The following is a 23,463-nucleotide window of genomic DNA, read 5'->3' as shown; positions in this document are numbered from 1 at the left end:
TAATCTAGTCCCCTAATTTTCAACTCGCCCTTTTCAACACCAATGCTCCAGAAGTCAGGCTAATTTCCAAATTGGTCCCTAAAGGTCTGTTCCTTTATTTTACTCCAGTATTTTGCTAATGCTTCTCCTCCATCCCTTTCCCCATTGGCACAGTCTCCTCCCTCCCCTCTGTTCAATTCTGGTCTTCCCACATGGTATTCTCTAACTACTATAGCACTCATTGATTTCTACTGAAACAAAAACAATCAACAACAAACCCCATTTATTCCAGGCCCTTAATACTAAATCACATTCTGCCAGGTCTTATGAATTAGTTTTGGATTATGAGCGCCGTACAGATTGGAAACATGCTGGCCAATTCTCCCCAAAGTGCCCACTACAGCCCTTGGACATGGTGGTAGCTCCATAGTTACGCACTAAGTGGAGTAGCTGGCAAATTCAGCAGGAGGAAAAAAAAAATCACTTAAGCCAGTTATTGGACTGAATTGACCAGGCAATGAAGTCAAAGTAATTGATCTGGTAGTCCCAACAGATGAAGTCTAATTCTACATGTAGTAGTCTTTAAAGTCAAGAACGCACTGTCTGTGTGATATAACTTAATGTGGGATTCTATCGGAATGAAGAAGGATCATACTATCAGAGGTTTGAAAATAGAGTGTCAGCCTTATTCTGGAATCTGCATGTAAACATAGAATGCACTCTTTTCACCTGATCCCATCTGTCTGGCTGTTATGTGGATCATCTGTTTCACAGGTTTATAGGATGGGTCTTTTGTTTCAGTCTTTATTCTAAAAAAAGAGGACACGACAGACTGTTTCACTCAGCATCTCACTATACACACCCAATATGAAAGATCAGAGGTGATGGATATTATAAATAAAAAATATGAATGGAAAAATAGTCTATACAGGCTGAGCTCCTTCTTTACAGGATTGCTCACTAATCCTGTTCTAAAGCTCACTCCAACACAGTAAAAGCATTTCAAAAGTTACATGTAAGTATATGTCAGTCAAATGTCACAATCTAAAATTATCAGACTTTATCATCTGTCAAATTAAGAAATAGTGTATGGGAATATTCCAGGGGGGCGGGTAGGGGAGACACAAATACTTTCATTGAATAGCCTGAAAATTTTTGTCAATAGTAATGGGGTAATGAAAACAGTCCCCCACAAAAACAAAGACTACTAAAATGAGTTTGAAAATGCATACTTAATGTATAGTAACTGGATTCCCATTTCATTCCTTCCTGGCTAAACAGGCATATTAGTATTTGTCGTCAATTTAACCAGACATCTTCAATTCCTCTGTCACGGGCGCGGTAGCTCAAGCCTGTAATCCCAGCACTTTGGGAGGCCGAGGCGGGTGGATCACGAGGTCAAGAGATCGAGACCATCCTGGTCAACATGGTGAAACCCCGTCTCTACTAAAAATACAAAAAATTAGCTGGGCATGGTGGCGCGTGCCTGTAATCCCAGCGACTCAGGAGGCTGGGGCAGGAGAATTGCCTGAAGCCGGGAGGCGGAGGTTGTGGTGAGCCGAGATTGCGCCATTGCACTCCAGCCTGGGTAACAAGAGTGAAACTCCGTCTCAGAAAAAAAAAAAAAAAAAAAAAAAAACAAAAAAAAAAAACTTACAGGTGGCATTAATTTCCTAAACTCAAAGGTGGCAATTCCTCCCTCAAATGTATATCTTTAAGATCTATTTCCTATATGCTAAGTACAATTACAGTGAATAAAAACTATGCTAATAGGGTTTACTTATATGGCTTCCTCAGATTATAAATTTCCTGTTAAGAATAAATGTCACAGAAACAGGAAAAATATGAATAGCTTAAACATGGAATCCTAAAGCATCTTAGTGTGTGTATAACGTGTTTCTTTCTCCACTCCTCACCCCCAAAATTTAAGAATGGTTGAGATTTGAGTTAGTGTATAAAAAATGTTTTTCTTCAATTCTATGTAGTTCAAAAAGAATCCTTCTAATGTATGGCACTTATCTGTGTGTCATCAAAGCACGTGTGGTTTCCAGTGACTTTATGTTTCTCTCTGAATGTTTGGTAAACTGTGATGGGCAGTCTGTAATTCACTAATGTCCCATGTCCCTCAGCTGTGGCAGTGTGCAATGACCAACCGGCCCCTCCAGTGGCCGGGCCCACACTGCTCCACCGTTCTCTTTCAGAGTAAAGGCCCTGTCACATGAATGAGGCAAATGGATCAAAATCACAGACCACAACCAAGAGAGATGAAAGTCTAGCCTTCCAAGAGCACAAGAATTTTTTCTGCTTCTTTGTAAAGTGGGATTTTCTGCTGTTTCTAACATTTTATCAATCAACATGTACATAACCATGCTGATCTAACAAAATTATGAATGCATAAAAAGGATAATACTATATGTTTCTACTTTTCTCACAATTAGCTGGGGATGGCTCAATCTATGATTTCAATGAAGTACGACCTCAATTTTCTCTTAAACAGTTAATCATGAATAAACAGTCAATACCCATTATTTAAAAAACTTCCTCATGTAAGATTTTACCTGTGAATCACTCACCTTATTAAGGGTGGCATAACCATACAGTACAGGAGCTGAAAGATGGGAGCTGGGAAACCTGAGTGACAGTCTTGGCTTTTAGAGCACCACTGTAACCTCACCCAAGTTGTTTAATCTGTCTAAACCTTATTTTTACTTAATAGCACATTGAGGGTATTAGATCAGATGATGCTGAAGAAGATTTTCATCTCTAAAATGAAAATCTTTAAATTCCATGACTTTAGTCAACATTTATTGTGTGCAAATCACTTGCCAAAGGTTATACGTAAATAAGAATAAACACATAATATATGACAAGCCCTCGGAAGTTTGCTGATATGTAAATAACGCTTTTACATTCTAGCAGGTACAAAATCTTTGATGAAAATAAATTTTTTTGAGACAGGGTCTTGCTCTGTTGCCCAGGCTGGAGTACAGTGGTACGATCATAGCTTCTGCAGCCTCAACCTCTTGGGCTCAAGTGATCCTCCTGCCTCGGCCTCCCAAAGTGCTGGGATTACAGGTGTGAACCACCATGTCCAGCTGAAAAGAATTTTATTAAACATATTTTAAGATCTAAAGTACACTGAAAATTCTGCTTATGTACTTTAACAAACTGTTTTAATTCTGTGGATGTTAAGACTTGGAATGCAGGATTGCATAGTGTTAGGAGCTTGGTTTTTGGAATAAGCTAGATTTGGGTTTGAATCTTATTTTTTTCAGTGACTACAGTATTACTCTGGACAAGAGGCAGCATCTCTCTCTCTCTCTCGTTCTCAGATTCATGTGTTTTCTCATCTGCAGAATGGGGATGATAATGCTTATTTCTTGAGCTTCTCTATAACAAGATGAGGACACTGGAGATATGAATAGCACAGTAACTCATAGGTAGTAAGCATTCAATAGGAAAACTGCATCCCAGACCTCTATATCCCTGCATAAGGATAGCTATGTGATAGGTGCTAAAAAGCAAAGAAAAAACTCACCGCAACTATCTTCATGAAGTAAAAGGTATCCCAATCCTTTCTCTGACCCTAATCTATTCCCCTGAGATAACTAGGAAGGAAATTACGTTTGGAATTTATTTATTTATTTAGAGACAAGGTCTGGTTCTGTCGCCCAGGCTGTAGTGTAGTGGTGCAATCACCACTCACTGCAGCCTTGGCCTCCCAGGCTCAAGCAATCCTTCCTCCTCAGCCTCCCAAGTAGCATGACTACAGGTGCATGGCACCATGCTTTGTAGAGATGGGGTCTCGCGATGTTACCCAGCCTGTTTTCAAACTCCTGAGCTCAAGCAGTCCTCCCACCTCAACCTTCTAAAGTGCTACAATTACAGGTATGAGCCTCCACGCTCAGCCACTATGTTTGAGTTTTACGTCGGAGAAACCCAGTTTAAGTTCTGCAAGGAATTAACAAATAAAATTAGCTAAAAATAGCATTTTCCTCTATTCACCAGATGTTTGAAGGTACCATTCCACACCTTGGCATGGCACCCTGTGCTTTCCTACCCCTATCCTTCACGAGCCCCTGTCCTTCCCCTCCTTCTCCTCATCATCACTCAGATGACAGATCCAAATGAAATTCCTCTTTGCACCCTTTCTGGTTACCCAGGGAGACTCATTTCACTATGCCCTGAATATCCACACTTTTTACCTTCCTTCTCACTTTGTGTCATGGTTATTTTGAAGCAGATCTTATCTTTCCTGTAAGACTACAACTGTCTTGGAGACAAGATCTTTGATTCAAATGTACAATTACAGAGAATGCCTAATGTTGTTCCTTTCACATATTAGTTGCTCAATATGCTTGCTTAATTAATAAATAAAATTTGGCAAAATATCTGAAAACAGTAGAAATCAACTGTATTTTGATTTCAAAGATGTAAAATTGCATATCAAAGTTGTAACCAATTCTGGAAAAAAAATACTCTATTTTTTTAAGAGCCGGGTCTCCCTGCTGCCCATGCTGGAGTGCAGAGTTCCATCATGGCTCACTGCAACCTTGAACTTCTTGGCTTAAGCAATCCTTCCCCCTTAGCCTCCTGAATAGCTGGGACCACAGGTGTATGCCACATGCCCTGTTATTTATTATATATATTTTTTTGAGATGGAGTCTCCCTCTGTTGGCCAGACTGGAGTGCAGTGGTGTGATCTCAGCTCACTACAACCTCCACCTCCTGGTTTCAAATGATTCTCCTGCTTCAGACCCCTGAACAGCTGGGATTACAGGTGCGTGCCCCCGCGCCCAGCTAATTTTTGTATTTTTCGTAGAGATGGGGTTTCACCATACTGGTCAGGCTGGTCTCAAACTTCTAACCTCGTGATCCCCCCGCCTTGGTCTTCCAAAGTAGTGGGATTACAGGCATGGGCCACCATGCCCAGTCATTTTTTTTTTTTTTTTAAGAGATAAGGGTGTCTTCCTATTTTGCTTAGGCTGGTCTTAAATTCTTGGGCTCAAGTGATCCTCTCGCCTCAAGCTCCCAAGGTTCTGGGATTACAAGCACGAGCCACCGAGCCCAACCAGAAAATACCCTATTCATCTTGAGGTATATACAGTGTTTTAGGAGACCCCTCAGGAGTCAGCTCTGAAGGAGATGCTGGTACATGGGGGAGAGGCAAAAGGGAACTCGCCATGATATGTGTTCTCCAGGTGAGGCAGGGGCTTGACTGGTTGCCCCTTCACAAAAATCCTGCCCTCATAAACTCACAAGAATATGAAGACAGTGTTCTCACTATAGGGCTTATTCTGAATATCTATTAAACATGGCTCTTTTTTAAAATCGGAAACATTGTCTATGTTTTTTTCTTTTTCAATAAACGTGAACTGAAATTTTAAAAAGCACAGGCCTAACATAAAAGCTTCTTCATAAAGGAGGCTTAACATCACAGGCAGAAGCGAGGCGGCTGAGCACTGTTATTGTGTACACAGTAAATCAGGCACAAAAAGGGGCAGCCCAGGAGGGCAGCACGAGGGTAAGAGACACGCTTAACCCCCTGCACACATCGCTGCTCAGCTTCCCCCATCTCAGCCTCGGCAGCCTCTGCCGAGTGTGTCACGGATGTAACAGGCCATTTTCAATCTAAATCTTGTTATAGATTAATAAGCAAACATTTTCTTGCTTATTATGCAATTTATCATGATGAAAATTACATTGGACTCCTCAAGGCTACATGCTGATACATTCATTTATTCAGAGCTGTGTATAGAAAGTCATACTAATCTTCATGACAGAAAAGGATGTAATAGCAAGATTTAAATTGCCTACTGAAAACTACAGTGTTTGTGTCTGGGGACAAACTACATGTAGGTAAGACCTAAGTGCATCTATATGCTTGCTGATACAAGCTTCATGTAAATTTATTTAAAAACAAAAATCAAATAAAATATCAAATACTAACCCTGAATAAAAACCCAGGCAACAAAACAGTGTTCTCCTCCCAGGTAACAAAACAGTGCATACTACTGAAATTGTGTTTTGATCAGGTTTACAAATAAGCTCCAAAACTAAATCAAAGCAAAATTTTAGAAAATCAAAAAATGTGAATGTTTCTCAAGGCGAACCAGGGGAGCTGCAATAATAGAAGCCAGCACTGCTGTCATGTGGTGGGTACATACAACAGCTGCAGCCAAGGGGAGGGCAGAGGTGGAAAAGATGTTCTGGGGGCTTCATGTAAAGACCAGCTGCCTCGTACTATAGGCACAGACTCCTGGGCTCAAATTCCCTCCTAATCCCTCAAGTCCATTGAGAACCTTCAGGCCGCCTGTATCCAGAAAACCATCCTGCCTACCATGATGCTAAACTGCTTGTTCTAGAGTCGGGCAGCTCTTGATTTGCTGAATACAAGGACCTAACAATGGCATCACCACCAATACTTCTGCCACACAGGAAGCCACTTAATCTCTTAATAAGGGCTCGCTATTCGAAGCATTTTACAAATATAACTCATTTAACATCAACCTTAGGAGACTGGCACTTTAATTAGCCCCAACTTGTGGATGCAGAGAGATGAAGTAATTTGCTGGAAGGCATACAGCTAGGGAGACACCAAAGTAAAGTTTAGGATGTAGGTATGTAAAGTTTAGGTAGTATGACAGGAGGTAATGGTGGGGGGCAGCGGCTGTTTAGGTTTGAGATGAACGTCCTCTTTCTACCAGTCGTCGTGGGACTTTGGGCTGCAATGCCCAATTTGTAGATAAAGCCACAGAGTTCCATTCTAGCCTTCAGTTGCTTCTCCGGTCTCCACTTCCTAAGCACAGAGCAGTCAGTAGAAAAACTACAGACCCAAAGCATGCCAGAACCTAAGGGAATGGCAAAGCGAAGGGCTAAGAACTCTACTTTTAAAAAAGTTAACAATGACAAGAATGAAACACCATTCATTGAGAAAATCCACGTGGTGGTAACATTTTTGTTAAGGGAGGCACTATGGGACAGTTCAAGAATTCCAACCACTTCAGACCCACTGGGATGGTTAGCTTAAAAAAATAAAAAATAAAAAAAGAGAGAGAGAAAAAAAATCCAAATGTTGACGAGGAAGATGTTGTAGAGAAAACGGAACTCAAAGAAATGAAAACAGGTGTTCAAATACTTACACACGAATGTTTATAGCAGCTACATTCACAATAGCCAAAAGACAGAAACAACCCATATGTCCATCAACAGCTCAATGGATTAACTATATGTGATATAACCATCAATGGAACGTTATTCAGTCATAAAAAGAAACAAAGCACTATTATATGCAACAACATGAATGAACCTTGAGAAACATCATGTCAGTGAAAGAAGCCAGTCACAAAGGACCACAGTTTGTATGGCTTTGTTTATATGAGAATAGACAAATTCACAGAGATAGAAAGCAGATGAATGATTGCCAGGGCCTGGTGAAGTGGCAAAAAGGAAGGGCTGTTTCATGGACATGGGGCTTCCATTTAGGGTGAGTTCTGTGGGGAATTAAATAGTGGTTAACATTGCACAACACTGTGATTATACTTAATGCCACTGAATTATATACTTTAAGATGGCTACACTGGTAAATTTCATGATATGCGTATTACACACCAAAAGGAAAAAAAAAGAGAACCCTTTGCAGGAATCAGGATGCTGAGTTTTCAAACCAACGGTAATCTACACCACCAGCAGGACGCCCTGCCCCATCAATCCTAGTCAGTTGGTCATGACATGTGTTTCCCACCTATGTCACTTCAGCAGCTCCCTCAGGTCATCTTCCTCTTTTAGTACTCTCTCTCATCACTGCTTCCCTGGATCACTGCCACCTCCTCATGGCCAGTATTTTACTGTGTGCTAGTGAAACCTCAATGAGGTTGATTTAAAAACTAATATGAGTGTGGAGGAACAACTCCCCAATTTGGCCATGTATGCTAGCTGTAATCATTTCTGATCAAGTATCAACTAATTAATGTATGTATCATTTTCCTTACAAACAATATTATACTATTATTAGAAAGTAATACTTCATGGTATAACAAATACAATTGAAAAACTATGTCATATATTATTCATTGGCTCAGGGCTAAATCTCAATTGCGTTAAAAATCATAGAAACATGCTTCCTTTTATTTCTTTTTTTTGATATAGAGTCTCATTATGTCACCCAGACCGTAGTGCAGTAGTGCAATCTTGGCTCACTGCAACCTCCTTCTTCCAGGTTCAAGCGATTCTCCTGTCTTAGCCTCCTGAGTGGCTGGGATAACAGCCCACCACCACGCTTGGCTAATTTTTGTATTTTTCAGTAGAGATGGGGTTTCACCATGTTGTTAAGGCTGGTCTGGAACTCCTGACTTCCTGATTTGCCCACCTTGACCTCTCAAAGTGCTAGGATTACAGGTGTGAGCCATCGCACCTGGCGAAAACATGCTTCCTTTTCATTGCCCATATCCAAAACGTCACATATTGAGGCATTTGTCTACCTTTTGTCTATTAAACATGCTAAATCTATAAAGAGTGGTCAATAAACCGACCACACGTAAAAAAACCCCTAAAACCAAAAACAATGACTAACTGGAATCCGCACATACTTGGCAAGTTGTTTCTCGGCATCGGCACAAAGTTCAAGAAGCCCCATCAGAACAGCGGACACATCCATGTAAGGCTCCCAAACTGTGAACCCGCGTCCAATCAGATCAATGGCTGTTCTGCGGATAGTGCTGTGTGGAGGAAGTTTGGGGCTTGGAGGCTGGAGCAGAAGAAACGTCAGTGCCTTGCCTGAAATTACAGAATAAAGTGCAGAGCAATAAGGGATTTTTACTTTTGTAATCTTTTCTTTCAAAGCATACTTTCAAAATACAATCCATTTTTGATTTTTTTAACCAAAAAAGGTTTTGAACCTCAAGGCTACACAAGATCTGGAATAGTTTGCTCAGCCGCATTCTTTAAAGAGAAAGGTTAAACTATATTATTTTATACCATATTCTAAAGTGTTTTTAATCACATAATTATATGTAAACGAGTACATATAATTTCAAAACATATCAGTGATCTTAAATCCCAAACAATGTTTCTCCCTAACTCAGGGTTCTGCAAAATGGAGTTTCAAATAGCGTAATATGGTATTTCTTAACCTTTCTTCTGCATCTAACACAGTTCATATGTAACATACTCCCCCTCAGTAACACCTCTCATTACAGCCATGTGCTGTAATGAAGGATGGAGAATGTAGAACACGTAGTTTGAAAAAGCTTCTTTCCTGAAGAATCCATTTTCCTCTATATTCTGGTGTATGTACTGATATAGTACAATGATGTTGAATATGTGGTAAGTTCTTCATATGATCTTTGTTAAACATGTTAATAGTTCACTATTATTTCTAAATCTGATGAGATGACCTAGATGTTAATAAACACGTAACCCTTTGTGTTGAGGATGATGGGGACAATTTGTATAGTTAATGTCTAATGGCTATTAAACCACAAAACATTATCTACTTCAAAAGTCATTTTGACATTAAAAAAACAGCAGAGGTTACAAAAAGTGAATTGTAATTTAGAAGAGTTTTTGTTTGTTTTTTGAGGGGAAGAAAGAAACTAGTTCCTAAGCCACAGAACAGTACAGTGTACTGATTAAGAGGAACACACGCTTCGGGTTTATGACAGGGAATTAACCATGGTTTCATAACTTACTGGGGGCAGGCTCAAGGAGGTACTCACTGAGCCTAAGTTTTCTCATACTATAGGGCTTATTCTGAATACCTATTAAACATGGCTCTTTTCTAAACTAAGAAAATGGCACATAAACTTTAATACAACATATCCAGCCAACAAAAGCATATAATAATTTCTATATCATGTTAATTGCTAAATGTGAATGGATTGAAATGGAAAGGAAGAGAAGTAAAGAGTATTGTAAAGCCAGGATAAGAGTCAGTGGATACACTGTAAATCAGTGATTCTGAAATTCTTCTCAGTCACAGGACCCTTTAAGAATCTGATGAAAGCCATCAGTCCTTTCCCCAGGAAACTACACACAGTCATACCCATGAAATTCTGCCAAAGAATGTCAAGGAGGCCATGGATTGTGGGTTAACAATTCCTGCAGTAAACAACATCCCAAAATTCAGACTTCATATGTGTATTTGTAAATTTTATTCTTGTATTTAATCATATAACATGTAAAGCTTCATGTTTTACTTTTGGATCAGAAAAATAATAAACTCCTTTAAAAAAAAAAAGGTAACACAGTTTTCTATTTTCTGCCAGCACAAATATGTCCTTTTATCACATGAAATTGAGCATGTCCCTTTTCTTAAGTCTGTCAGCTTCTTGAGTGTAGAAACTGTTTCACATAACTTTGTATCTTCCAAACCACTAACCACAGTGCTTTGCACAGATCATTTACATAAATGAAAAATAGGTCTGCCTTTACTGTAAGAATATTTCTAATATAGCTTCCTGCCCTAGTTTGTCAAACTGGTATTTCAAAATGTCCAGAAATCTACCACTTTCCTGTTTACTTTTTACTTCTTGGAAGTTGTAAGAGCTATAGAAAAACTCCAACTGCTACTCTCTGCAGACATCCTGAAACACCAGCAGCAATGGCTTTCAATCTAAGCAATAAGGCTCCCCGGAGGTGCATCCTTGCTAAATAATATTTAAAAGGAGGTAAAGTTACCTATGTACAATGTTTTACAGCATTTCGGTCATCATTTTCCTTTGTGGCCCTTTATCATTTTTGGGTTCATTACAGATGGGAGTGTACGGGCAACACTAGAGACACCTTGCTGATTCCTAAGCGCCTCTGTAGAGGGAGCTCTGGAGGAAGCCTCCTTACCACTCTGGACAATTTTTTCCTAAGAGTGAAAATAAACAAGTGGTCGATGTCTTGATATTTTCCATCACTGTTCTGACAAAGTGGGAAGAACAGCATAGGGGAATTGATCACTTGCACTTAGATGAAATAAGAGAAAAGGGTTCTCCTTTTCTGCTTCCTTTCAAAAGACCCTCCTTTCAGAAGACCCTGGCTCTACAAGGGCCAAAGAGTGCCTGCTGCTCCTCTGTCAAGCATGGCCTCACTGTGAGGATGTGCGGCTCGGCAGGAAACACAGGGTTCCTGGAGCACCACCACCTCTTCTCTTCAATCACTTTCTATTCCACTCAGTAATCTCACAAGGAAAATCACCCCACACATGTCTCCTTTAGTTCTAGTTATGCCTCCAAGTAACATAAAGTAAAGATCCCTAAAGTTCTGGCAGGGCAGTTTTTACAGCTCTGGCAGGCCATGTGAGGGCATTGAGAGGGGCTACTCTACACACAAACTTCAAATCTACTGGTAGGAGTGTGATGTTTTCTCTTTTTCGCGGAGTTAATTTGGAATTACAAAGATGTACAAATGTTAAAACTCCTTATCTATCTCTGACAACTTTTCCCAAACAAAACATATAAATAACAGAAGCGAAAAAGGATTTTCAAGTTAAACCTTTTGAGTTCTAGACTTGATTAATAGGAAGGTAGCAGCATTTCTGCTACTAGGAGTAACGACAATGATGTTATCTGGGATGCCTCAGACTGCAAACTTCTTAATCATCTATTCTTTCTGCTGATATTAAGAAACCAGCCTTGAAAAAATATATAATAGAAAGATATGGCTAAATTTCTTTCCTTCTTAACATATATTGTATTGCATTATCTACTTTAGGGTTTTTCTAACTTATAATTCCCTAAGACATAGGTGCTCTGCAAGATGGATCAAAGAGGAAAAAGTGCAAAAATTAAGATAATCATAGTTTTCCCTTTTGATAGAAAAAGTCTCATGACAGGATTTTATGAATTTTGCCTCCCATGATTTTTCTTAAATGGTTGGTATGAGTAAAAGTTGTATATTTTAATCTGTATTAGAATCTAATTTTGTGGAAACACCTATTTCCTTATTTTATATAAATGCACCACTATTATACAGTATCTCACTCAGTAGGCAAGATGAGAATGATACTACCATTGACCATCATGACCAATCCCTTCTTAAAGGTTTGGTATGAAAATGTTCAGCTAACTGTCCTTGCTTTCAGTCAAGGATTTTCACATTTGGTGCCAACCCATGGATTCAAAGGTTCATGTAATACCTACGAATTGCGTACTGCTATACTCTATTATGTGCTAGGGGATAAAGAATAAGATTCAGTTCCTTCCGTTGAGGAAATTCATTCTAATTCAGGAGACAGGAGCAAACAGGCAATTTGAATATATTGTGAATTGCATTATAATTAATTTTTATTAGTGCAAGATAGTAAGACAGAACTTAACAGATGCACTTAACCTCATCTTACGGGGTGTAAGGCTTCCAGGGGGAGGTGATCTTTATGCCACACCCTTAAAAATAAGTAGGAATTAGCCAATTAAACGAGAAGGGAAAGAAAACATTCCAGGCAGAGGAAAGAGCACGTGTAAAGACCAGGAAATGAGAGATGACATGGCAAGATCAAGGCATTACATGTAGTTCAACAAGGCTAGAAACTGTGTGTACGTATGTCTGGGGAAGGGGTCAATGGGCAAAGGGGAGATGAAGTCTAACAGTGAGACAAAAGGTAAGGCAGGTTATTACAGCTCCAGGACAAAGGGCCTTATATGCCTTGCTAAGGAGTTTGTGTTTATTCTGGTGACAATAAAAAACCATTTACATGCCTTGCTAAGAGTTTGTTGATTCTGGTGATAATAAAAAACCATTACAAAGTTTTAAGCAAAGGTGAGATCTGATCATATATTCATTTTAAAAAGATCAATATTTGAGGTGTCCTGTGATTGGAAAAGGACAAATGCCCTTTTAATTCTGATTTTCTCATCCCCAGCCATATGGGATTAGTTAGAATCAAAGAATTTCTGAATGGAAAGACCTTTAGAAAAATCTGGTATATTTCCATGTTCTAGATGAGATAACAGAACCAGAGAGGACAAGTGGTTTAGTTGTAGCTCTGGGTAAGGAGTTGAGGTCTCTGTGGCCCCGATGACATATAATAACCAGTACACAACCTATATCTTTGCAACCACGTTGCACTGATGACACTACCAACTATGGATCAGAACTACATCTACAGCGGATCCCGAGTCCACTTTCACCTCCTTCTAATTTCAGCTGCAGTTACAAGCATCTCCCAAAAACAGAAGACTAAATAATGTCTTCTCTTTTTTCAAACACGTAGTTTTTGTCACTGATGCAACAGCTACAGGTAACAATACCAAGGTTCCTGTCATTGTCTTGGCTCTTAGTCGCACCATGGCTACAAAATGATTAATTCCACATCCAGCACAGCATCCACTGCCCAGGCAGGAAGAGGGAGAAGGATGAAGGACAGAAGGACCTGTGTCAGTGAAGTCCACCTCCCTTTTGAAGTCTAATTATATATTTCATTGGCCAGAATTATGCCATATAATAATTCCCCTACTTTCAAGGAAGGATGAGAAATGCAGTTTGCTGGCTGGACGTATTGCCATTTTCAATAAAACTGAGGCTTTGTGGCATGGAAGTGGAGAATAGTATGTATGTACATATGGTACACACATATTATATGTGAACCAAAATATTATTTGGTATACACATATTATGTGTGTACCAAAATTATGCACAGATCAGAAATTTCTAAGAATCTGCTACAAACTTGTTGTAGAAATGGTAAAGTTTCCAGTTACATGGTGAAATATGAAAAATATAAACAATGTACTAAGTCTTTTTCATAAAGCTATATTTGTTCAATTTAAAGGATAAAGATTTACATTATTTTAAATTTGCTTATTCTGAAGTATGGCCTTACTATTTTGGTGAGGTTATGTTCTTACTATATTTTTTTGGTGAATTTTTTTTTTAATAGTGTGGTATTCTCTAATGTTTATAAAAAACAAAATAAAAAAACTGAAAAAGTACTAATAAATGCCCTCACATTTTATTTTTGGAAATTTTTCTGGTCCATGATATTCAAAAGACTGTAAATCACTGCCATATGTAATAAATTTACTGTCTTGGGGGAACTAAAAGGGCACCTTCTCTATATAAGTAACACAATTGGTAAGGCCTTTAACTAGTCACTGGCTCTTGACTGAGAATGTCAAGAGACTCCTAACTCAACTTGCTATAGGGTGAAATTCAGCATTATTCATGTCAATCCAGAGCCATCTTCAAGATTAAGTTTCTTCCTTACCTATAAGCTAGGTGAGCAGTAGAGATACCGCAGCAGCTTTACAGTGACAATTTAGCGTGGAACATCTTACCACCACCCCTGTATGTCTGGCCAAAGGTACAAATAAACTACTGAAATACAGATAGACTTAGAACACTGGAAAACAAATTAAAATGAAACAAAATCCTTTAAAAAGCAGAAAACACTTGAAATCCAGCATTGGAGACGTCACAATGAACTTAGACCCTCTGGCTGTTGAGAAATGAATTCTGTTGTTATTCCATCAAGAATAAAATAGGTCATATTTTAATGCTATTAATTTATATCAAATTTTTAATTTTCTTAAGAGTCCCAGCTTTAATCGTACTTTTTTTTTTTTTAAGGTGCTATGAAAGAGCAAAGCTGCAAGAAAATATTTACACTTCGATGTAACAGCAAAATGCTAAAAAGGAGAAAAGGATCGAGGCAGAGAGAGCACAATAAAGCCTATGTAAGCTGTGGTTAAACAGATGACAATATTATACTATGGGTAACTTGTTGCTCTGGCAAGATGAATATTGTTTAATCATGAACTGACCAATGAAAAAAGCCAATGTTTAAAACTTTTTTAGTATCTGGCTATGTGTGATGGCTAGCCCTTTTAAAAGCCAAAACACATATCCACACACGTGCAGGCACACACATTTGTTCTCTCTTATTACTTAGATTTGCTTAATGAATTTCTTTTCTGGAACATTTATTTATCCTTATCACAAAGCACAGACTCAATTTATTAACACACCCTACATTTATTGAATGCCTGTTATAGGAAAATACATCATTAACTATAAAGAAATACAGTTACATATTTTTATAAGCATCACATATCATCTTCAGCATAATTTGTTTGATAATAACACTTTTATATTGCTATTTCACTTTTTCCCTCTATTTCTAGAACAAGGGCAGGGACTACACCTGATAATAGTACCTTCAGTTCACTGCACATATGCAACAACAGACACACAGAACTTGGACTTCTTTTAATCACTAGAATTATTTTATTCATTTAAAATGCACACACACACACACACACACGTGCACACATATACACAGAGCCAACTGCCAATGGTGTACACTAACAGAATACCAGAGGTGCCTCACACATTTATTTTCTTATACCACAGATGCAACTAAGACATGAATTGTGTAGCTTTTTTTAAACACAGTTTCCATTTGTGCAGAAATGGCACAAAATAAGAATTTTAAAAGTTATAAAACTAGTGACGTTGTTTCCAGCCTTCCATTTGTAATTTTTATTTCCTTTTTTCAATTTTTGTCTAAGTTTTCCCTTGATGCTTCCCTTAAATCTGAAGACCTCATAGGAATCTGTGGTTACCCTGCAGGAAGTTTCTAGAACCAGCCGTCATAAGGCCCATAAACCACCAGTACACCCATTAGAAGACGGTGATAGGCGGTGGGTCACTGAAGAGGCTGACGGAGGGAAATGTGGATGGATGGCACACAGGAAGGAGGAGGCGAGAACTCCTCCACGATGAAGGGTCCGTCCCTAGAGGCAAGGGAACTTGAATCAAATGGCAACCAATGCTAACGAAAAACCACTGGCCAGAGAGAGGAGTTTTTAGGATTAGAAATTAAAGCAGAAGCCAGAGTCAAACCATGTTTATTAGGGAGAATAACATTTACTTACTGGAATTATTACAAAACCAGAGAGTTTTAAAGAAGTTTTCAAACACCCCTGAGGGATAATTGATGACTATTACTGCTGTCTGTTGTCAGGAAACACATACAACTGCTTTCTTGGGCTCTGGTCACTCCTAGGCTAGCCAATTGGTGTAGTTAAGACAATTTCGTTTCTCACACTTTAAAGAAAATTATGAATGAAGAAACAGCCACTGCCGGTTGCTGGCTCTGAATAGCGAAGAAGGGAAGAAAGGTCATATTTTAAAAATACTTTAATTAATAGCTCAATTACAAGCAAATTCCTATGGGAAAACATATTATATGCACTTTAAACCAAATGAATTTATGATGATTTATGCCATTACAATGAGTACAAAATGAATTAATAATGATTGGCCACTTATTTCAAAGTGTAACCAAGTGAATGAAGCGTTTTCCCACTTGCTAATGTCCATCAAAGAACAAGGATGGCAGAGTGCCATCTAGAATTCTATTCCTTTGCTTTATATACATACTTGAATTAAAAATAATTCCAAGGTACCCATTATTTAAATATGGAATAACTAAGAAACACTTCTATAACTAGATGCTTAGTGTTAATGTAATTATTAAAAATTGCTTTCAAACTTTTTATGTCCTGTACTGCATACAAATGCCATGTCTTTTAATAGAAAGCATGCAATAACTGTGTTAAATTAAGAAATTGATTTAATAAAGATATTTTAAAATTCATTAGTATCAGTTAATCAAAACAGTCTTCCAAGTAGTTAGCTATTTCCCGTCCTATAAAATCTGAATTCTCTTAGATTTAAAGTACATTTTTTCTGTTCTACTGAATTTCAAATTAACTACATTGTGTCATGTAGGGAAATTTAATCACATTTTGCTTTCAGTATAATGTATTTTGGATGGCAGACCAAAATAGGAGATCGTCTTCACTTCCTACAAATAAGCAAAAGGAGGATGTTACTTAATGTATGCAGCCTTCTTCTGCCTAAGGAAGGCAAAAAGTGCTGAATATTTGAGGGTCACGGGATCAGCAATAAACAAGTAAATAACAGAAAAAGATGTTTATGAGGTCAAAGAGGTGTTTAAAAAATCCGCTGATCTACTGAATCTTTAATTGAATAGTCCAAACATTTCTACATCACCTTCCCAAAAGTGGGAGGCCTGTTGAATGGCGTTAAGTGAAAGAGATGGAGCAGGGAGGAAGGAGACAGACAAGAGAACAGCCGAGTTTCAGTTCTAGCTCGGGCATCTATTAGCTGAATGATCCTATTATTCATTTTGTATTTACTGAGCGCCTGCTGGCCCTATTTTAAGTGCAGATTTACAAAAGTCTATGCTCTTCTGAACCTTACCTTCTAGTCGGGACATAAAAACCAAATAAACAAATAGATAAATCAAGTGGCATTAAGTGCTTTGAAGAAAAATAAAGCAAAGATCCTAGAAAGTGACAGACAGGGAAGGACTCTCCAGAAGGTGACAGACTTGAGTGACATGAAAAAGGACCATGTGAGTATCTGTGGGAGAAGCACAAAGGGCCCTGAGGCAGGAGCCTGCCTGGGATATCTGAGGGACAGCAAAATGTCCAGTGTGGCCGGGTGCTGCTGAACAAGGCAGTGAGTGGCAGGACATGAAGTCACAGAGGTAGCTGTGATCCGCAGAGGTAGAGGATGATCGTGCTGCTGGGCCTTTTAAATGTGCAGTTTTATTCTACATGTCATGAGAAACTTGTCAAAGGTTATGTGGAGGACAGTGATGTGGAACGCTTTCAACTTGAAAGCTGCTGGGTCCTATGTATGGAACAGACTGTAGTGGGGCAAGAGTGAAATTTGGAAGGCCTCTTGGGAGGCTGCCAAAGGCTCAGGCAAGAGAGAGTGCTGGGTTGGACTGTAACAGTAGTTATGGAGCAGTGAGAACTGTCTGAATCCTGGATTATTTTATTTTTTGAGACAGGGTCTCACTCTATCACCCAGTGGTGCAATCACAGCTCACTGCAGCCTCTACCTTCTGGGCTCAGGTGATTCTCTCACCTTAGGCTTCTGACTAGCTGGGACTACAGGTGCATGCCATCATACCCAGCTAATGTTTATTTTTTTGTAGAGCGGGGGTCTCACTCTGTTGCCCATGCTGGTCTCAAACTCCTGGGCTTGAGTGATCCTCCGACCAAAGCCTCAAAAAGTGCTGGGATTACAGGCATGAGCCACTGTTCCTGCTCTGAATTCTGGATTCAAAATATTTTTTTTAAAGATAGAGTAGAAGGGATTCGCTTAGGGATTGGATGTAGTCATGACATAATTCTAAAAGATTGGGCATAAACAACTAGGTAAATGGTGGTGACATTTAGTAAAACAAGTAGTAATAATAATAAGAGTTTCTTGTTGTTGTTGTTTTGAAGCAAGGGGCAGTATCCAAAGTTTAGTTTTGGGACATTTCAAACTTGCGTTACACATCAAACATTTAAGGGGAGGTATCAGCTAAGTCACTGGATACACAAATCCGGAGACTGGTATAGAAACCAGCACTAGAATTAAAATTAGGCTGGGAACAGTGGCTCATGCTTGTAATCTAAGCACTTTGAGAGCCTGAGGTGAGAGGATCACTTGAGCTCAGGCAATTAAGTCTAGCCTGGGCAACAAAGTGAGACCCTGTCTCTACAACAATTCTTTAAAAAATTAGGCATGGTATGTGTACCTACAGTCCCAGCCACCTGGGAGGCTGAAGCAAGAAGATCCCTTGAACCCAGGGGTTTGAGGCTACAGTGAGCTATGATCACACCACTGCACTCCAGCCTGGGTGACAGAGTGAGATCCTGTCTCAAAAAAACAAACTTAAAATTAGTATTAAAAATTCACATACAGATGGCACAGAGGCCATGGAACTGGATGTGGTTCCTAGAGAATTAATGTAGATACTAAAGAACTTTTATAGGTTGAAGGGAAATATCAAGACTGAATACAAGTGGCCAATGAGGTGGGTGAAAAGCAGGAGAGGATGATGCCACTGAAACCAAGTGAATTAAGTGTCAAGTTTTAACACAGTTGGAATTATCACATGCTACCAAGAGACTGAGACAAGGGCTGAGAATTACTTATTAGATTTGGCAATTTATCAGCCACTGGTAACCTCACGAAAAGAATTTGGTAGAGAGAAAGGCAGAAAAGGCTGGTTGAAGCAAATTCAGGAAAGAATGGTAGCTGAGAAAGCAGAGAAAGTAAATCTAGTCAGAATATTTAAGTACAGAATATACATAATTATATAGATTTCCTGTGACAATGATTTTTCTTTTTTTTGAGATGCAGTCTCACTCTGTTACCCAGGCTGGAGTGCAACGGCACGATCTCAGCTCACTGCAACTTCCACCTCCTAAGTTCAAGCGATTCTCCTGCCTCAGCCTCCCGAGTAGCTAAGATTACGGGTGTGCGCCACCATACCCACCCAGCTAATTTTTGTATTTTTAGTAGAGACGGGGTTTCACCATGTTAGCCAGGATGGTCTTGATCTCTAGACCTCATGATCCACCCTCCTCGGCCTCCCAAAATGCTGGGATTACAGGCTAGAGCCATCGCGCCTGGCCAACAATTTCTTATGGCTACTGATAATTTGGCGTACATGTAACCTTCCAAAGGAAGAGCATAGTGGATGAAATGGATATGAGTGTCTCTGGTTTATGTGACACGTATGTCTCACTAAAAATAAAATAGCAGTTTATGTTCTATACATTGCCTCTCTCAGCCTACTCTGGGCCTGATCGCCTCCAAGAATCAACCAATCAGAGTGAGCCTCTGGCCTTCCCAGGGATAAAACTCACCTAACACTCCAGCTTCATTCACTTCTGATTTCTACAGGAACACATCTTCACCGTTTCTGGTCATCCATACACCATTAAACGTCCTGTGAAGTGGGACTTGCCAAATAGATTCCAGGGTTCTGATGGTGATGATGAACCTCCCCCAAAGCAATTAACTTACCACTCAGTCAAAGGCTCATGCTCAGTTTTTTTATCCATTTGCACAAATGTAGAATGTTAAGAATTAAATTATCATTAAAATGTGCCTAAAACCCAAACAATGACATTCCCCAAAGAAATATCATTAATGTCAACCAAAAATATGGCAAGAAACTGAAAAGAAGTATTTTATTATAACTTCATAATTGCCTCTTCTTTTAAATAATTCTCATAAGCTAATTAACAAAGTAAGCTATCATTACAAGATAAATCTCAAAGTAATTTTATAGGTAGTCCAGTGGAGATTAAAATCATATGAAAAATTACTTGATCTCTTTTCTAATAATCACAGTAAAGGACTGAACTGGAACAAGGAATTGCTGAATGTTAACCCTTTACAAATACATAGTCAAAGACCCCAAATAAGTATGCCTTTGGTGGAAACTAAATATTCAGCACACTGTGATATGGATGCTAGAGTAAGCGTAGGAGAAATAAATTCAGAATGGTTTTACATGTTGGTAAATGGACAAATACTGACATTCTCAATACAGGCACTTTAAATGTTTCCTTTCTACACATTTATTTTATTGAAATTGAGTAAGGGGAAAAAAAGATGAGCAAACAAAAGTCACTCTGCTGCCCGTTTCTCAGTCTGGACATCTTTGTTTAAGCTTTGACTTGGCTTAAATGAACGAATTAATATTGACAAAAACATCAACTAAGCTAATGAGTTGTTAGTTAAGGCAATAAACATGTCACATTAGAGTCAGCGCAGTAAAGAGGTAATTAGCCCTGGAAAAGCCCGGCTGATTGGAGCTGTTGAGATCCTCTGCTCTTAACCTTTGAGTCCATTATCTAACCCAGGAGTGGTGGCTATGTTAATGGGAACTCGCCAGTAAACAGCAGCCTGACTACAGCAGCAAGCCCACACTCAGAATTCTGGGATGAAAGGGGTGCTGGTGTGCTTACAAGAGCCATCAACAAAGCTCCATGAAAATCTGCGACACGGCTCTTTCTGGAAGAGATGCCAATGTCAAACAAAGAGAGAAGGCAAATATATTTCCAAAGAAGTAGCTGGGGGTGTATGTATTTTTTAACAAATGGATACACAGTAATTTTTACAACAGAATATGACAAAGGAAAAGTCGCATCAATCACAAAATACTCTCCCTTCTATGAGTGAGTATGCACTGATCTTTTCAGGATAAAGCACAAGATATTACGATTTCCTAACTATCTGAGCTATAGAAGAGAAACTGAAATCACAGACAATTAAAAATCTTAATTTATATTCATTTAAGACAAAAAAGTATAACATGCTAACTGTACTTCTGAAATCTCTCTGTTTACATGAGGTTAGCCTTTAGAGCAGCTTGTTCTATAAAATCTGGATGTTTCTGGAACTTCTCACTAATTTTACTGATTTGGCTTTAGGACAATTAAAACTAGTATTTCAAAGACTATGTTGAAAAACAATGCCTGGAGAAAAATCACAAATAGTAGTACAAAAATCTATATAGGAGTTAAAACATACCATATTATATGACGAAAGCTTCCATTCTAGATTACTGGGCCATTTCTGAAATACAGTGGAAGACCACATTGGATAGTACAATTTGCGTTTGCATAATCTTCATATCAACTTCCAAAACAATTACCAAATACAAGCTAAGTTTTTACATTGCTTCTACTATCATATATGCATATCTATGGGAGATACTAACTTATATAATAAACTGAGACTACATTATCAGGAAATACCTATTCTTCCTTTGGAACTTTTCTTTTGAGCTTAAACAAGCATGTCATGAATTTGTAACACTACACTCCTGTTCAATTTTGAGCATTTTAATAGTTTTATGCAATTTTCTTCTACAAAGGAAGGAAATATTACATCCTAATGTTGTTACTATGTAAGTTTGAAGAAAGAAACTGTCAGATATGCAGCTCTTGCCACTACTGCCGTATATACGTATGGTAGGGTGTGTGTGCATCTGGATGTTAAAAGCAGAGAAACAACGGGACATTTACTATACAGTAAATCAATATGTGCTATCTTTTTTCAGGCTGAGTAATTTCAAAAGGGACAGGAAGCAATTAGTTGCCTCATACCTTATTGGCTAGTGTATGGTTTTAATATTTCCTAAATTTTGCCTAAAATATAGCTTCTTTTTTACTAAATTTACAAAATAGCAGCATATGGCTTTTCATTAGCTAATTATTTTATATAATCAAATTTAGAGTGAAAAGCACTATAACACCATCTTCATTGTTAATAAAAGGTAAAGGAATACTGTAAGCCAAAATAAGAAATAAATATATTTTTCTGTTATTCTATTGTCATTGACAGCTAAGCATAACCTAAAATAACATAATACAGTATTCGCTTATGTTGTATATAAAACATATAACAATGTCCAAATGCTTCAAAATTGTCTAGAAGCAATAAAGAAAAATAAATAAGACTGTCAAAATATTTTTGAGACTTTACAACCATGTATTAGTTTAGCTTGCTATAATTATTTCTATAATAATTTTATGTCTAGGCAGCATATCATAGAAAAATAGTGCTCAATCTTTTCTTCTACCCCAACATACCTGAAGAATATGACATTGCCAAACCATGTTTTAAAATGGCAAACTGTTCCAAACTTGGAGAGAGTATAGTTTTTAAAAGTCCTGCAGACGATCCAGATATATTCCCTCACTCCACATCTTGCCCCTGCCCCTTTCCACGTAGGAGCCAAATGCTATCCTTCTCTCTCCAGTGACTAAAAATCTATGGAGGGTAGGAGAGCTATTAAGTAAGATCTGGATTCTAATCCCAAGCTTAAAATTTGGTAACTGTTTGATCTTGGGTAACAAACTGGGTATAAGGTTCCTCATTCAATGAGATAAAATGAGACAGAGGTAAAATCTATCCTTCAGCTGATAGGGGTAAAAATAACACAGGTAGCCTCTTGACATATCATATTCCCCTCCCTTCATATTCGTGCATGTATTTACAGAAAAACTGTTCCTTAGTTACTTTCTTTAACCACAGCTATTTATCCGGAAATTAGACTTGAAAATGGACTATTTTTAAAGAAGGAAAACTAACTGGACTCCAATCCCTTAAATATACTATAAAGCATGTTATTAAACTAAGAAAAAACAGTGTAATGATTGAATGATGGGAGGGAAAGAGGAAAGAAAGGACATTTTATTTGCTGACTGGCTGGTGGGTAGCAGTTCACCTGGTAGGTCCTGTGCTGGGTGTTTACATGTAGGATTTCATTCATTTCTGGAAACACCCTTGTGAGGGAGATGATACTAGTTTCAATTTTGAATATAAGAAAAACTGCTTCTCCAAAACCTTAAATAACTTATTCTAGATTATACTGTTCAAATTGCCAAAATAAGGTTGACCTTACTTGACAGCCTCTCTCTGACCATTATATTATATATAATACTTACTAAAAAGTAATAGTCTATGTCATATTCCACACTTAGGATGCTATCTGCAAAGAAATTTTATGTTTACTGCAAATAAAATACACCACATTGTTTTCTCCTGATGATCCTAGCAACTATACACTGGGTTTGCAATCATAGAGCTGTTGAATCATTTTAACATGTATGAAAAGTGAAAAGCCTAACTGGCAGAATTTCTCAAGGATGGCAGAAATTGTTAATT

General features: G+C 38.3%; 1 protein-coding gene across 4 annotated transcripts in view; it reads right to left on the bottom strand.

The window, feature by feature from the left end:
* Positions 1 to 23,463, bottom strand: part of WDR7 (WD repeat domain 7) — a 391,158-nt gene that overhangs the window by 92,725 nt on the left and 274,970 nt on the right. For all 4 annotated transcript variants that reach the window (XM_032293871.1, XM_032293869.1, XM_032293870.1 and 1 more), the window contains one exon: positions 8,568 to 8,754. In XM_032293871.1, the coding sequence (XP_032149762.1) occupies positions 8,568 to 8,754 (187 nt within the window). The remainder of the gene's footprint in view (positions 1 to 8,567; positions 8,755 to 23,463) is intronic.

Source organism: Sapajus apella, unplaced genomic scaffold (genome assembly GCF_009761245.1).
Source record: "Sapajus apella isolate SASKATOON/1434 unplaced genomic scaffold, GSC_monkey_1.0 scaffold30, whole genome shotgun sequence".
Taxonomy (NCBI): domain Eukaryota; kingdom Metazoa; phylum Chordata; class Mammalia; order Primates; family Cebidae; genus Sapajus; species Sapajus apella.
Note: the sequence above shows the minus strand (reverse complement) of the source record. Positions and strands in the feature narration are given on the sequence as shown.